Raw genomic sequence first — 17,494 nt, 5'->3', positions numbered from 1 at the left:
TGTCATCTGAGGTCTGACTCTACATTGTTTCGAGTGAAATGCCAAGGTTAAATCCTCACCTTATCGAGGCTGGGGCTTTTGTCCTGTGTCACTGACAGCAGGTAGAGGGCAGAGCGGAGCACAAAATGAGGAAGGACACAACTGCCCTGTTCCTGCACTGAACGCAGCAGCCACACCACGCTAGTGAACACAGTCTGGTCTGGGAGGAGCCTCAAAAAGTGCAAGATAACACAATAAAAAGACGAAAAGAAAACAAAATTGTAATTGAAACCTTATATTTTCAGTTGAATACTATTTTACTGACATTTACTGGCCACAGATAACTGACATTTACTGGCCACAGATAACAGACAAACAGACAAACTAATGGTTCTAAATGTAAATAGCATGAACAAATCAAACCCTTACCTTACTTCACAGAGGCTCCAACTTGTGTGGTTGGTCATGTTATGATTTATGAGGGGCTTTTCTGCACAAGTCCCAGAAATATACACTAACAGTTACATCTTGTGACATTTTCATTTAACCTCTGACATGACAGTGTTGCAGCCCTCTGAATATTTTCTGTTTTTAGAGCATTCCCTGAATCCCAATAGATTATTTAGCTTGAAATTCCCATCAGATCAACAGAGAACTGGATAAACCCATCTGGCTTTCACAAACATTCAACTTTACAAGTATTTGATTTCTCATACACTAGTGGATTGCATTTCAATACCAAATGTTCTAGTAAATCTAAATGCACTGCAATTGTTGATTCAATATTTGCATTTAAAACCATTAGAACAGGTCTATCTAATAATGTGATTAGTGATCGCTGAAGTACACTTACATGTAAGCCTCCTACATACTAATGTAAATCTATGATCATTGCTTTACAGCATAAAGTATAGAGGCTTTCATTTATATACCAAGGAGGTAAAGGACAGATTCAACTTTACCCAGGAGTACAGACTCTCAAATGATAAAATATGCAGTCTAGGAACAACCTGTGATCTGTAGCAGCGTCATGGAAACAAAAATATTACAAAACAAACTACTATTCCTCTTGTTTCCTAAAATACAGTGGCTGAGAGTCCAAAGCATATGAAAAAAGCTGGCTCCAAATATTAAGCACAGTTTACGGGAAACTGGAGGCAAGAGACCTGAACATAAAGTTGTACTAATTGCCTTTCCTGACGAACATAACTCTCGTCGGGAGTCATCTGGTTTGCTCCTTATTCATTTTGAAACATGGGTCGCTTTTAACATCAGCAGGGTATAATATTATTTTTAATTTAAGTTACATTATTCTTTATTATAAATGCTTTAATGTACAATTAAAGACAAGTGGACTGTACTTCAGTTAGAGATATTGTATTACCTGTCACCTTGTTGAAATGCCAAGTGGAGCAGAACCAGCATACAGTACTGAGTTGCCCTTTGACCTTTGTAGTCACACAGCTGAAGCCCAGGGGCCTCACGCAGCACAGAGGCCCAATCAGACAGAGGACAAGACAGAGCAGGAAGATGGTACCGCAGAATGTTCTTCACCTCCTTGGCCTCTGCTGGAAAAAGCATTAAGCGTTAAGTAAGAATTTATCACAGCCAAACACAACATTATGGTAAAGAGTGGAGGGAAATCTTTTGGCTTAATCCTTCGTGACAAAGTAAAAATAACAGTTGTTAATGTAACTCAAGATATCAGCACATTTCCACCTATACATTAAAACGTAATGCTCACATAGAAGCAATAATATATATTTAACCAGGCATACGGGTAATCTAGAAGCCGTAAAGACTGCTAAATGAGGTAAATGAGTGAAAAGTGATGATGTAAAAACATGGCAAGAGCACACCACACATGTGCTATAGTGGCAGAAGCTTATATGGAACGGAAAAAGACGTTATAATGCAACATACATAATAACAAATACATTTATGAGACAGACAGATGAAAAAGCCAAGGACACTGGAAATAGTCTGAAATGAAAAAGAAAAAACGATGGCAATAGCTGAACAAGGAGATTGCGTCCTTCTATGGGTGGTCTTTCGGGGAACATGGAAAATGAAGAAAAAAGGGGTAGGAAACAGACAAGATTTAAAGAAGTTAAAGATGGGAAACAAGAAATTAACAGCTTTTAGTCCATGAAAAACTACAATGATTCAAAGGAATTGAGATAACAATCCAGATATATATTGTGTGTTGTAATTTATAGGTGCAGTATACATTAAATATATTGTGTGTAGACAACATTTAAACATAAACAATATGAAACAACATGTTATTAAGTGTTATAATGAAAAATTGGAAAGATCACAAAAAAATGACAGAAGCTCGTCTGAAAAAAGAAACATCAATGGACAAAAATAAAACGGACAAAACAACAGATGGGAGTAGATTTAGAGAGCAGACTGTGGGCTCCGACTACGCTTCTTTTCAGTTCAAAATACATCATATTACAAAAGGAAATGTAGAGTGTAGACTTTCCTGCTGAAGAAAAAAAGCTGAATTTAAATAACTGAAGGCAGAAGGTGTATAATAGAGAAGAAAGAGATAAGGTTGATGAAAGTCATTCACAAACATAAACAGAACTCAGACTTATGCCATATGCCCAAAAAGTGTTTTATTTTAGTAAACAAAATTCAATTAGAAATGTAATCTGACAAAACTAGAAAAATAGCTATTTTAGATTAAAATGCTCAACTAGCTGTTTTCAATATAATGTTAAAAGTCAATAATGAAATGCCAATAATTTGAAGTGTAGGTTTACCAAGCTGATTCCAGTTGGATTGTTTGTAAAGACACATGCTGAGCTTAAGCAGGAATTCGCTGCAAGATACATTAAGATTTGGGTTCCTGAAAGTAGAACAAAGAAGAGTAAAATAAACAATTCAACAAAAGTTCTGAAAACCATCACCATACCGTATATGTGCTCAATCACCATATGCCAGAAAAATCAATGGTCGTTTAACACACCAATCCAATCCAGGCTAATGTTGGCTATGAGTTTTGTAACTGTATTCATAGTATTATATAGTCCTGTTATTTTTCCCAATGTTACTAAATCACAATCTGCTTTAATATATGAAAAAAACAAAGCATATTTACAGGCAAAGTCCTATGCACACTATGTTAGCAATAGCCGGTGAAAGATGCTTCTGAATACGTCTTTGGCATCATACCGTCTGATACAGAATGATATCAGAACATACTTTTCCCAGCTTCACACTTATACACCTTCCCACCTATTACAGGGAGGAGCTCTGTGAGCTTTGTGTCTCCTGGGGCATCATTTCTACCTGTTTCCTGTGCAAAGCAGCCCTTTGTGCTCCAATGCCAATCGGAGGAAACCCGAGGATGCTGAGAGAAAGAGAGAGGGAGAAGGAAAGCCAAAGAAGGAAACAATCACACTGATATAGAAAAGGTTCTTTATATGAAACCATATATATATATATATATATATATATATATATATATATATATATATATATATATATATATATTTATATGAAAACTTTTCAGTCTACTGCTCCTTATGTAGGTGTTTAGATGCAAAACCTCAGTTAATGTTTAAATGCCACCATGTCCACAAAGTTTTATTTCGTAATTAGGTTTATCCGAACAAAATATTAGGTGTTTCTAAGGTTTGTAAATTAAAGGGCATCCAGCTACATGTTAGAAGTCCCCAAATAAGCCATCAGCCCTGGTCTTCCTATTCCATTGCGCACTGTGCCCTCAGTCTCTGTGCACAGAAAATCTATGTACCGTACACAAATTACCTTTAGAAGCATCACAAAACACAAGGCCAATTGTCCTGACAAAAGTTCCAGGCTTTCTGGGTGTGCAGCTCACAGAGGCTCAGTGTAATGGAGACTGAGAGCACAGATAGACAGCAGGAGTGGCCCCTCCAATGGCCCCATCTTGGTGATATGATTAAAGGTGCACAATGTAACTTTTTTGTGGAGGGTACGCCACCTGCTTATCACATCATGCAATTTACAACAGTAAAATTGTGATTTGTTGACATAAAATACCCTAGACCCCCTGCTTCCTTCTGAAAATTAAATTCAGAATACTATCCATGCCTACAAAGGTCTTGTCAAAGACTATATTCAACTGCGGGTGAAAGTGGAGGTTAATTCGAAATTTTGCCAACATCACCAAAAGAGCTGGGCGTATGAACATACGACACAGTTCATAAACAAGATTTTTGTCTTTTTCATTGTAAGTGGACTAAAGCACGTACTTAAAGAATCTAATGGACATTAAGGCTGTCATTCTTTTAATAAGCCATGTAAATTGCTCAGATCTCAGGTTTTGCATGGGTGTGTGATACCAGTGTGGCCACAGTGTGCACGAGTGATGTTGTGTGTGATGTTGTGTGTTTGCCCAGACATATGAAAAGTTAGATGGAACATTGGTTGTCAGTGCTGTTCCTGGCAAACATTACTCAAACTGGTACAAAGGCTGTGGTGGTTTAGGCATACACCCAAGACTGATTTTGTATTCTGTGGTATATTTTTTAGATGATAACAATTAGTATGTGCAGTAGATTTGTAAATGAATGACTCACAATTGATGCACCAAAATATTGAGCAGAAGCAAATTTGTAGCGAGTTAATAAATGTGCCTAAATTCTTTGTTGTATACAAACCTCATTTACTTACCAAGCTTCATCACAAAGACAGGCATGAGTGATGGAAGGAGGAAGAACTGAGAGGACAATATTGAGTAGAAGTACTGCAATATCTGAGCATTGGGTGCATGTAGACTGGCCTTCTACACACAAACACAAAATAATAGTTATTTTCCAGCAGTAATGGACATTGTGTGATAAGGTCAGAGAAGATGTTTTGATCAGAACGTGGCTTGAAAACAGATGTGTGGATTCATACAGCTTTTTTTTCCAAGTGTTTTCCTTTCAAGAGTGTAGAAAGAACAGAAAGAAAAGAAAACAACAAAGCAGCTGAGCAAATATACTGTATGCGTGTTGATATTATCGCTTACAATGACAGCGGGTATCCAAACAGAGTCACAACAGCGCAGCATACACCGACACAGGGACTCCAAGGCATCTTCATTTTGCTCTGTTTTTGATGGAGCTGTAAATGCATTCTGTTTTAGACCCGGCTCTGACGCACACTCCTCAGCCAGCCTTAAAAGTGAGCAAAAATGAAAGAAAATGAACAAACAGACTGATCGCGTTGAGGCTCCCAAACTGGTGTCTGACATGTTGTGCTGACCTGCTAGCGGACTGAAAACAGACCAGAGCCTGGAGGAGAAAGCCATGGGACACAGAGGCCTGGCTACGGGCATTGGACTTCTTCAAACTGGCCTAAAGGATCAAAGAAGCATCACATCTTATCACACGTAATATTGTTAAATTGCATGTTGAATTGAAAATATACATGTCTGAAGGTTTCACTCACAGAGTTTTGGTGGTATACATGTGAGGACAAAGACAGCTCTGAAAATCTCTTGGTGATGCTCTCTATTAGTGCTGTTATCTCCATGAACTGGACCGGTCGAGACTGGTGCTTTTTTCTGTATAATAAGAACAAGCCAAAAGTAGATCTGAAAACACATGGTTTCTTTTGGGCTCAATTAAAAAAACAGCAATACTCAGTTTCAGTCATTGTAGGACTTTAGGTATGTATCTGTATCTGTGTTTAAAATATTCCTATATTGACAATTTACCTAAAATAAATATACGATATTGTTCACACATTCTGCCTTTGTAAAATGTGAAAACACAATTGATGGCGCAGTAGAAGACATGAAGTAGCTATGGCATCATTAGTGTCCTTGGCATTATACAACTGATGTTTACATCTTGTGCATGTTTTGTATACCTGAACAGAATGCAGGTGGCTTTCACAGCCTGTGTGGCCAGCAGCAGACAGGGGGAGGACACCCCGGCCGCCAAAGCCTCGGACACAGCGACAAAGCCCGGGCGACTGGGGAACAGGCGCACCTCTGGGGGCTGTCTGTGCATACATACAAACACAAATATTGCCCCAAAGTAAAGACACATAAACACAACACACACAGTAAAGTCAAAACTGATGCTTTGTGTAACCTGACTCCAGTTACCTGAGCATGTAACAATAAATGACAACTAGATTAAACACTGCAGAGCTTTTGAAGTTTATCTCTGATTTAAGATATAGGATCAAAACAACTACAGACTGTCACTGTTGACAAAACAACGCCCCTTTAGAATGGTTTGAACACTTTCCTATAAAGGGACATGCCAAGACCACACAGTGCACAGACTAAAGCGTGGCTGTTAGAGCTGAGTTCCTTGTCAAGCACAAACCAGCAGAGCTTGCTCAGCACTTCCTAGCTCTTCTCTGTTCTCCTCAGCGTAAAGGACAAATCACCTCCCCATTAAAACCTCTTATCCCTTGTACCATCACATCCGACTGACTATACGTTTAATTAAAATAATGTCAACCCTGCAGAAATATGACAGTTTGTTAGTTACTGGTCATATATTATCATCTCCCGACCAGCGACAGTTCATTCTCAACTAATTAAGTGTGCACCATATTTAAGTTTTACAGTCAACCTCGACTCAGGGTCAAAGGAGCACACCACCCAATATGCTCATGATGAACGCTACTGTCTCTGCCTCAAACCTGGGCCTGAAGCGGGATAATTTTTCCACTTTCACTTAATTCAGTTATGTTGTATTTGGTGTTTTTTTAATTGCTATTTTTGATTCATTTCATATTTAATGCAAGCCAAGTCCACCACCAGCTCTATGCAAGGCAGGGGTACCAACCATAAAGAGGCAGGATATATTTCTTTTAGGCATGGGTCTAGTTGTTTTTGTGTGGATTTGTTGCATAATGACTAAAAGTTAAGATTCCACCCACTCAATATTTTATCCCAAAAGACAGTCATCCGATTATTGCACTTAACTCATAATGGAATGACATTGCACACTCACCTCTCTAGTATGTCAGTCAGTAAAAGAAGTCCTTGTTTGGGCACTTCTAGGTTGGTCAGCCGTAAAGCCTCCTTCAGACTGCGCACCAGAGATTCAATACCTCAAACAAGAAGTTCACATTTGTAACAATAGTGGGCAAAAAAACAAAAAAAAACACTATTTTCAATCATTTATAACATTCAATCATGCAAGTGTGTTTAATAACCAAATAAGCTCCTCTAATCATAACCACAAATAGTGGCCATGGGACATTTTTCAACTCCACAACTTGACACAACTGTGAACCAATCTAATGTGTTCTTATTAAATGAAAGCAGAACATAATAATAGATGCTGCAGCAGGAAAACATCTTGGGTACAAGGAAATTAAGTTGATTGTGTTTTTAAACTATTCCTAGGAAGGAATACATGCAGGGGAAGAACAAATTAGTTTCTGTTTGTGGCTCTGAGGCTATTTGTCTAATTTTATCTGCAATCTAGCTTCTAGTCATTTTAGCCATGGCCTAAAAATAGGGCTTCAAAACCACTGTGTAGAAGCAAAACAATTACTCGTGTATCCGGTCCGGTATTTAATTTGACCTGCACTTCTGCATGGATGTGGCGCTTCCTGAGTTGTATGTAACATATAAAGTAAAATGCAAACTTCTGCGTGTACTAAACTTTCAACGATATCATTTGTCATTTTGATCATAACATGGTAGTTGTGTGCGTGTGTCTGACAGGTCAAAGTAAAGATTGGCCCTACCATAGACAGAATGGCACTGGGAGAAGAACAGAGAGTCCTCAGTCAAGAGCCTCAAACAGGTGTAGACGAACCACAGCAGAGCTTCACTTTTAGTACTCGCAAGCCTGTCAAACAGAAACTCTGCAAGGACAGGGGCGCGAGAAAACAAAAAACGCAATTAACATCAAACAAAATACTGAACTTGGATGGAAAATATGGTTAGTAAGCAAACCACAGAGGGCTGTTCTTTGGCAGTGTGAGTGAAATACCGGGAACATCAGCTGTAATGAAGGGAGTGCTGTACTGACGAGGAGAATGAACCAGGACAGATGCAATACACTTGGCGCTGCTCACCTGCAACATCTCATCGCCACTCAGCAGCAACTTGAAATAACAAAAAAAACACATCTGATTAGAATGCATAAGGGCGGATACACTGTTTTAAAATAATGTGCTTGGCTGCGGCGTTGTTTGGACACTCTTTAAGATATACGAGTACTATTAGTGCTACACGGCCAACAGCAGATGGGAGTGCGGATGAAAAGAAGCTCTCATCTCTAAAACACTACTACATCCCTTACATTGGAAGTGTGTATTCACTTTTAAGGACAATCATAGTGTGATGGTAATGTCTGAGTCTGATACAATATGTAGAGAATTAAAAGCTTTATTAATTCAAGGACGTGGGCGTGCTCAGCTCATGCCCTGTAGTAAATGTTTTAACAGCAAGGACTTCAACTGGTGATATTAAAATTAAGCTTTTATGAAGTCCCATCTCTTAGTATTTTCAAAGACAAATCTGCTGAGATTTTCTTTTCTTTGAATCAAAATATGAAAACAACCCGAAGACTTGGGGGCTTAATAGAGAATGCTTTCTGGTAAAACATTGATAATTATGAATCAACAAACCGGACAAATATGGCTGACTTGAATCCCAACTTTACAGGCTGTACAGTAACGTGAATTATTCTGGACATAATCAAACTGTCTGTAATCCCCACATCAATTTCCCAGACAGGGATTACTAATATTTACTCTCTGGAAAATCCATGTGTGATTCCCACCCAAAGACACATTAATCCAGGCTGTGGACCTGTTGTTATGGTAAACGTCAGAGTCCGAATGCACATGTGGTTGATTGGAGCAGGATGTTTGGACAGACCTTTTTCAGGATGAGAGGCAGAGGGCTGTGCTCCAGGGGCTGTTGCTCCGGGGTCTGGCTGTTCTGAGAGTCTTCACACATGAGCGGAGCGGCAGCACTGCTCATCAGAACAGACACTGCTGCTGCCACTTGCACCAGCAGCCACAGCAAGCCTGAGAGATGACAAACCGCAGTCTTTGTTGCCTCTTTGATTATTATGGTTATTTGTTACAGTAAGACTCTTACTCTGACTCTTACCCATGCAGTTAGTGATGAGTATAGTAGAGCTGGCATTGGCTAAGGTTGGGAGCAACAGACTACATACTCTGTCCCTAATGTGGGCAGGCACAGCTGCAGCATCTGTCCCAAACAGTTTGAGCCACACAAATAATATAGAAGCCTTCAGCTCTTCATTAGGGGACAGCAGGGTTGAGCACATGACCTCCAGCAAGGGCACTAAAGGAAAGAGTTTATCACACATTTAAACTACAAGACATTTACTGAAAGTCTATTTGAAAGAGCTGTCCACACTATCTGAGTTTTACAGTGTCTAAATTACATGGGAAACAAACAGTGTGTCGTCGACAGCAGGCAGAAAAAATAAAAGAGTATTTGGCATGATGGATTACAGACGGAAACAGGCCTCGCTGCTTTGTGAGCCACATCAAAACCCCACATTAACGAGCAGAAGTTTCCAGAAATGTTTGATTGAACTAAAATATATGAAGCGGCAAAGATGAGAGCCAGGGACAGAGACAAACTGAGCAGAGACATGATGCTGCGGCTGGAGCAGAAGATAAGAGAACTGCAGAAACAACAGGTGAAAATACCCCTTTCATGATGGAAAAGCGCAGCGACCTCCTTGGATCTACAAGTAAAAGAGATTTAACAAACTAGTTTGCTTTCTTGTGTCAGAGAAACGCAATGGCTCTTATCCTTGTTCACTATTCTAGCAGCCGCTGTGATCCTGCACTCTCATCTGTGATCTGCTTTGCTTCAGGGAGCTGAACTCAAACTCTGTCTGGTTCTGCAGCCCACTACAACAAAAACACATTATTTTGCAACCAAAGAATATATTAGTGTTTCAATGTAGAATGGCCTTTGCTTTGAAAATACAATGATAGTGTGGGAAATGGCATATAAGAAATCACTTAAACATGGCTTAGGGTAATAATGTTCTGTAAATGATTAATCCTGGATATAGCAGTAATATAGTTTGTTTGTTTGTTTAATTTGTGTTTTGTTTTTAACAGTGTACTCATGAAAACTATTTTTTCTCAAATACTTTTGTATAATAATTGCCCCATTGTTTCAGTAGTTTCCATCAAATATTTTTTTCCTCCATGCAGCCTATTTTGTAACCACCGTCTCAGTTTTAGATCTCACATTGTACAAGACAGTACAATGTGTAGAAATAAGCAGGATGTGGCCATAAGCAATATGAAAATTGAAAAGTTTAAGATCGAAAAACAGGAAGGTTCAGAACAAAGGTTCAGACGAGTTCAGCTTTATAGAGCCAAAGACAGAATGTGTCATGTGTTTTAAGCTGTGTTGTCAGAGTGTTGCTGTTGTCATTAGTCCAAACAGCCCCATAGAGAGATGTTGAGTGACAGCGACAGACAGCCACACAGTCAATAGTGGCAGCCCACATCTTACATCAGCACTGCATTGACCTATTCCAGAAAAGCCTCTTAAATCTATACAACACATGGGAGGAGAACTCAAAGCAACGTAAAATAACCAGCACAAATTTAGCACTGGAGCACAACGCTTCACCTAAATACACACCCACATGAGGTTGATTAATGGCTCCCATTATTCAAAAGAGTAATGGTTCAGTAAGCAGACAGACAACATGCGGGTGGTGGAATGGCCGAGACAGAATCACTTACCTAAAGGCAGCATTTTATATGACATAAGTTATCTGAATCGAGCATGAGTCAACGATTTTACAGTTTTTGTAGTGTAAGTTTTGTAGTGTAGTTTTTGATACAGCAGTTGGAATAAACCATCAACAACGCACAGTAAACAATGTTTCATTGGTATAATAAAATAATTCTCTAAGAAATGTCCTCTGGTGTATCTGGTGTGACCACCAAAACGGCTGCTGAAGTTGCTGCATATGTGCAGGATCTGGAACACGCTGTGGTATATGCCGACCCAGAGCCTCCCAAACACGCTCCATGAGTGATGTCCGAGTCTGCTGGACATGCAAGAACTGGGATGTTTGAGCATGAGGTGATGTGGATGAATGGCACTAAATGGACATGTCCCCCATTGAGCATGTTTGGGGTGCTCTGGATAAGACCTCCTGCCAATATCCAGCAACTACAGAGGCCTTTTTGGTGGTAACACAGGATACGGAACTTTTCAGACCCCCACAACAAAACAAAAGTGAACATTTCAGAGTGGCCATTTATTGTGGCCAGCCTAAGGCACACCTGTGCAATATTCATGTCGTCTCATCAGTATTTTAATATGCCACACCTGTGAGGTCAAATTGAATTGCTGAGTAAGACTGATTTGTGAACAATATTTGAGAGAAATGGGTAAAAATTTAAGCAAAAGCAAAAGTTTATATATTTTTTCAACGTAATATTGGACAATGTAATGTAGGATACATACTCTCTTGGGTTAAAATGTGTCTTACCATAGTGTGTCACAAGCACATTGGCAATGTTGGGGACTGCTTCCAACAATCGCCCAATGAAATTAAATGTTGATATCAAACACTTGGCATTGAATGGGCCACTTAGCTGGAAAGAAAAAAAAATCAATGATATCTTAGCCAGTAATGAGACTATTACAAATGATAATATCCATTGGAACTGGACAAGTAAAAATGAGGCTAAATCTATGCAGAATCAGGCTTCAAACTGATGAATTGTGTGGGATTATAAAGGCAGCAGAGTCGGCATGAAAAATGAGACTCACAAATGTTGACTTTAATGTATGAATTGGAAAACAATAACGCTAAATACTGGAGGGATCTAAAATCAACATAAAAAAGCCTTATTTTCAGCTCAGCCGTCCTGTGTGTTCTTGGCTGTTATGACTCATTTCTTTGGAGAATTCTAATCAGGCTCTATTCTGTCCAATAAATGAGTCGTATAGACCCTCTGTCATCATCCCCCGGCATAGACACAACTGTTTTCTGCCTCTAGCATCATCTGCTCAACAGGCTTTTGAGACCCACATTTTGGAGTGGCACCAAAAGTACACCTGTTTGAGCATTGGATCAGGACGTTTGTTAAACTTATACGATACATGAAATTCAGTTACAAGGTGCTCTGCATAAACAGCGGTGCAGCAATATTATGTAATGTATAATATACATATTATGTATACAGTTCATGCAGTATGTATGGCTGGTTGATTATTACATGCATAAACATTTGTGATATTGAAATCAAAGAAATACATATCAGTTGAACACAATTGTATTCTTTTTTAGGGTTTGGATGTGATGTAAAAAGTTGTGAATGTTTGGCAACCACTTCACAATATAGTAGTTTTATAAGATAAGATAAGATAAGATAATCCTTTATTGTCCCACATGCAGATCTATGCAAAAGGTGCATGTAAAATATGTCTTACCTGTTTGAGTATCTGATCCAAGACGAAGCGAAAGGGTGGCTCACTCTGCAGCTCTAAGAGCAACTGGAGTAGCACTGTTTCATCAAGGTGTAAATGCAACAAGAAGGAAAATAAGTATGTATTTTTTTGCCATTTATTATAAGTGTCTTATTTATACTAATCATTTCAATACTGACCCGCAGTACCCAGAAATCAGGACTGAATCACTATTACTTGTTTTCAAATTTAAGCTGTAAAATATGTCTTTAAAAAATCTATAATTCATAGTATGGGACCTTTCAGCTCAACTGATTCCATTCCATAATCCATAAACTATTAAAATGGTTGTCCCTGGGGTAAATTTGAAATTCAGTCTGTTATGTGTGATTTCATAACATTCAAACCTAGCAGCAGAGACAGAGCAGCTTGTGTAAGTGCTTAGCATCATGAAAGCAACTAAATATTTGTTCAGCTAAAAACTCATTATTTTTCTGAGTGCAAAAATGTTAAAAGTCTTGTCTATGTTTAAAACATATATATATCCTTCACCTTGGTCAACCTTTTCCAAAGTAGAATTGTCCTCTGTGGTCTGATGCATTCCTAAGAAAAGAGGAAAAACGTGTTATGCAACAAACTCTTACAGCAAGTAAAGTTTAGACAGGACTGGAGGACAAAAAAATTGTAAAGATAAAGAGGATGGAGGCTTAGCCTACAACACATGGTAAGATAACAAAAGTAGTTAAGGCAAAGTGCAAAGACCTATTTCATTCTACTCAATGAGTGACTTTACAAGCGGAGTCACAATTTTAAATGACTCCTTCCAACGCTAAACATGCTTGATTTAACACAATAAAACGAACATAATAAGTCATGGTTGAGATGAAAGGTATATCTTTTATTGGATTAAGTCTTTATTGGCGCATGGTGCTGCTCAGTTCAACAGAACCATCCCACAAGCACTGCACAGACCACTTTAATGTTCTGCCAGAGTAGTTAGCACTCAGCAAACAGATTACCATTTGCCCCACAACTCTATTTTGATTGTATCACAAATGGTTTAGACTTTAATCGTGAAGCTGCAATAACCACATTGAATGTGTCTATTGAGAAGAGCTTCTGACTTTTAATGAACCTTCCAATTTACCTAATTTCATAAATTTTGCCTTATTGTGGCTCCTGACAGAAAACAAATAAAGTAAAAGACTGTTAAATACACTGATCCTACAAGGAGATTGACTTAACTGGGCAGTCCTTAAAATGAAATTGCAGCACACTGCAAACATCGGTACAGAGATATTTTTTTCTTCCAATTTTGTATATGTTACACTCTAAAGTCCCATTGTCTGACTTTTTAAAATGTCACCCACACAATAGATTACTGGAGAACATGTATCTAAAGAATACTTTGTATGGTATGTCTGAGTTTCTCACCAAGTAGCGAAGCAATAAAACGCAATGAGACCCTTTGGTCTTGTCGAAGCAGTTCCTTTAAGGCCCCTGGAGAGCACTTCAATACCCCACTGACTCCAGACAGGGCATAAGACTTTCTCACAGACTGTGGAAAAAGGAGAGGAGGGAGGATTATGAAACTGGATCCCAAATTCACCCAAATATTACACTATAAGTACATAATATACACACTGCTTAGTATGACAAAAAGACTGTTGTTGCAATATCCACTGAGAAGTATAGCAATTATGTTATATCATATTTGTAGCATTTTCTTTTTGCTGGGTTTCAGATGACGTCATAACGTTCTTATTCCGCCCCGCCCACTTTGGCCTCTTTTTGCCACGGATCTGCCTCTTCCGTGGCAAAATGGTGGCATCACACACAGCATATTTCTCGCTTCTGGGTCCAAGGCGCGTTCTTCAGCTGATTGTTAAGCTTTTTCTCATGCTTTAAAGTTAAATCTGTTTTGTGCTTGAAGCAGCTCTGTGAGACCACTGTATGTTGCATTTTATTTTCTGTGAAACCGCAAGTGCATGGTAGTTGTTGTTATGTTAGCTTTACTGTGATGGCAAATTCTGCTCTGAAAGTTGTGAAAAGCATTTATAAACTCATTGGATGCTCGTAATGAAATAAGTAAGTGAGCAATAACTTTGGACCACTGCTAAACAGTTTTGAACAAGCTCTGTTTTTCAAGTTGACAGTAAATATCCGGTATCAGCTAGTCTGCCTAATTATTTATTTTATATACCCATATCTACAACACTTCTCTATCCAGGCTTTTGTTTCAACATTATCATAAACGTAACAAAACAGGTCAATTCATAAATTCAAGCCACTTCATTCTTTATATTCTTATTATTGAAGGAGAAAAATAAGCTTCTCTGTCCTGTGTGTGTTGATTTCTGATCTATTTGAACAAAATGGATCACAGCGCTGTGGTGTAGTGTACAAAATGGAACAAAACCACCTGTTTAGTTGCTGCTGCTGCTTTGACCGGGTAGTGACGTCACACCCAATAACGCCATAGGGCTCACACCCCATCAAAACACTCTAGAATCCCTAAAGTTCAAAAGTGAGTTGGAGGACAGGACAGCATTTGCTTTGACATGGTTTATGATTAATGTTGTTGTGATAATTGGCCAATTCACACATGAAACAAAAACTGGTGCAAAGTTCAGCGTCCTCTATATAAGCATAAAAGACAAAACAAAAATTTCCCCCACACAATTGCTTCAGAAAGTGGTGCCATTTTATAACTTCAAAAACGTGCTTGTTGTCAGTTTCTAGAATTTGATGATGTCATAATATCAGATGGCGGGCGAGGGCCTGTGAGACTCTATGAGAGATATACTGTTTTTGAAAGAAACATCCAAAATAGAAATAGAAAATTAAATGTTTGATTTGTGAAGATGTTGAGCTTTGTGCCTTTTTTGTTTTATGTGGATAGGCTCAGTAATTACAGAGATATGAGCCATAAACCAGGTCAAAACATCTGCAATTTGGAGGTTAAAAATCTAAATCTATGATAGAATTCCGACTAGTCTCCAATTCAGTTTTAAACTTAAGATATTGCAGATTGTTATCCACGAAAAATATTGACCTAGAGGTTCTGTTCACGTTCTAAAATTGGATGGTATTGTGACATAATCAAATATCCTAAATAGAAATCCACAAATGTTGAACCTTATCCTTTGGCTCCACAAACCTACAACATTAATATCATGGTTTGAAGTCCTTTCAACTGCAAACAATCACACTTTTGAAGTTGAATAATGGGACCACTTTCAGAGGCTGTGCCAGTTTTTGTTTCATGTGGATAGGCCCAGTGATTACGGAGATATGAACGATAAACCAGGGCAACATCTCTACAATCTGACGGCTCCTGAATCCTGACCTGCTCCAGCTCAACGTTAAACTACAGTGATGCTAGTATGTTGTAAAGTCACGTGATGTCAACACCCAGAGAGACACTTTTCCCATTAGACTTTGCCATTGAATATCTTAAAAGATAAATTCACAAATTGAACCTGATGATTTCCCCAAGTCACTAGACCCAAGAACTCATTTATTACAACAAACGTATGCATTTTATCATGATAGCTGCCCACTGACGACTGATGGAACGTTACATGCGGTTTTACACAGACCGTTACCCCGATTCTGGAGAGATTTTCTGTCTCGCAACGGTGTAACTGTAAGATGTGTTGGCCCAGCGGTTAGAGACACAGACTCGGATGTGTAAAATCCTGAGTTCAACTTCCACTTTGACCCAACAACATTTTTTTTTCGGGTTTAAACATTTTAAACTTATAGATTGAACAGTCTTGTTTTGGGATGAGTTAGCTACACTCGCTAATACAGATCCTTGGCATAAACTAGTTTTAACCAGACGAAGTAGGGGTTTGGGTTAGGGGTTGGAGTTAGGGGTTAGGGGTAAGGGGTTATGGTTAAAAGTTAGGGTTAGGGGTAAGGGGTTAGGGTTTAGAGTTAGGGGTTAGGGGTAAGGGGTTAGGGGTTAGGGTTAAGAGTTAGGGGTTAGGGTTAAGAGTTAGGGGTTAGGGTTAAGAGTTAGGGGTTAGGGGTAAGGGGTTATGGTTAAAAGTTAGGGTTAGGGGTAAGGGGTTAGGGTTTAGAGTTAGGGGTAAGGGGTTAGGGTTAAGAGTTAGGGGTTAGGGTTAAGAGTTAGGGGTTAGCGTTAAGAGTTAGGGGTTAGGGTTAGGGTTAAGAGTTAGGGGTTAGGGTTAAGGTTAGGGGTTAGGGTTAAGAGTTAGGGGTTATTATTATACTTTTTTAAATTTATTTCAATAACAAATTACCATGATTACGATCAATAACAATGTTAGTGTCTCTGAAGTCTAGTTTCTGGGCTCTAGAATCGAGGTAACGGTCTGTGTATAACTGCACGTTGGAACGTTGTGATGTCACGTGAATCCCACCCTTTTGTTTCAGGTTCCAACCTCTAATGATTATGATTATATGCATTGTTCCTGTTTGTTGAGCACGACACACATCCTCAGTGTTAAGCCTCAGAGGGATTCAGCTGGTGATAAAGATGTCGTTGTGTTACCGCGACGTCTTGTCTCTCCATCATCTCCACCACACACAGCACACACAGCATCAGCCCGCCGCCTCCAGCTGGACCCAGGCGGCCGCACCACTGAGCCTCGTGTCTGAAGTGAATCTTCTCACAGATAATGTCCCCGGGAGACATTCTGTCAACAACACTCCTGTCGGAATCAAAACGTAGCGTAAAGTAATGACGGACGCATGACTGAGCTACAATTAGAAGCTAACTACGGCAAGAATTGACATTTGTTATTAACGTTTTAACTTTGCATTGACATAAAATGTTTTAAAGTTGGAAAATGTATCAAATTACTTACGAATCACAGTCTTTTCACTCTCAAACTGCATAAAATATGTTTTTTCCCCCTTGTTTTCTTTTATTAGCATTGTTTGCTAACTTTAAGGCGTGACGACTGAGAATCTAGCCAATCAGGTTGACTCTAACTTTGGTCTAGATTTTTTGTTGTCCAATCAAATTCAGGCTTCTGCTACATGCGCTTTACCCACGTGCCTACAGATCCATGCATTTATTATTCATATGTTGATAATGCATTTTAAACTAAAGTAGAGTAACATATATGCATATAACATCCAAAA

The 17,494-nt window shown here is 38.9% G+C and overlaps 1 protein-coding gene across 2 annotated transcripts in view; it reads right to left on the bottom strand.

Moving 5' to 3' along the window:
• The window catches only part of LOC140358686 (meiosis inhibitor protein 1), a 30,250-nt gene extending 13,204 nt beyond the window's left edge, over nucleotides 1-17,046 (bottom strand). Inside the window, exons 1-19 of one of the 2 annotated variants that reach the window (XM_072443692.1) lie at nucleotides 16,899-17,046; nucleotides 13,811-13,934; nucleotides 12,929-12,979; nucleotides 12,401-12,474; nucleotides 11,454-11,559; nucleotides 9,062-9,259; nucleotides 8,825-8,976; nucleotides 7,932-8,046; nucleotides 7,684-7,803; nucleotides 6,939-7,038; nucleotides 5,836-5,970; nucleotides 5,413-5,527; nucleotides 5,227-5,318; nucleotides 4,991-5,138; nucleotides 4,651-4,762; nucleotides 3,283-3,343; nucleotides 2,754-2,839; nucleotides 1,364-1,547; nucleotides 60-210 (exon numbers count right to left, since the gene is read on the bottom strand). In XM_072443692.1, coding sequence (XP_072299793.1) covers nucleotides 60-210; nucleotides 1,364-1,547; nucleotides 2,754-2,839; nucleotides 3,283-3,343; nucleotides 4,651-4,762; nucleotides 4,991-5,138; nucleotides 5,227-5,318; nucleotides 5,413-5,527; nucleotides 5,836-5,970; nucleotides 6,939-7,038; nucleotides 7,684-7,803; nucleotides 7,932-8,046; nucleotides 8,825-8,976; nucleotides 9,062-9,259; nucleotides 11,454-11,559; nucleotides 12,401-12,474; nucleotides 12,929-12,979; nucleotides 13,811-13,934; nucleotides 16,899-17,042 — 2,268 coding nt within the window. In that variant the 5' untranslated portion in view covers nucleotides 17,043-17,046. The remainder of the gene's footprint in view (nucleotides 1-59; nucleotides 211-1,363; nucleotides 1,548-2,753; nucleotides 2,840-3,282; nucleotides 3,344-4,650; nucleotides 4,763-4,990; nucleotides 5,139-5,226; nucleotides 5,319-5,412; nucleotides 5,528-5,835; nucleotides 5,971-6,938; nucleotides 7,039-7,683; nucleotides 7,804-7,931; nucleotides 8,047-8,824; nucleotides 8,977-9,061; nucleotides 9,260-11,453; nucleotides 11,560-12,400; nucleotides 12,475-12,928; nucleotides 12,980-13,810; nucleotides 13,935-16,898) is intronic. The other variant, XM_072443693.1, reaches the window with a different exon arrangement.
• Nucleotides 17,047-17,494: the final 448 nt, after the last annotated feature.

This window comes from Eucyclogobius newberryi, unplaced genomic scaffold (genome assembly GCF_026437365.1).
Source record: "Eucyclogobius newberryi isolate DKJ021-1_F unplaced genomic scaffold, fEucNew1.0.hap1 SCAF_13, whole genome shotgun sequence".
Taxonomy (NCBI): domain Eukaryota; kingdom Metazoa; phylum Chordata; class Actinopteri; order Gobiiformes; family Gobiidae; genus Eucyclogobius; species Eucyclogobius newberryi.
Note: the sequence above shows the minus strand (reverse complement) of the source record. Positions and strands in the feature narration are given on the sequence as shown.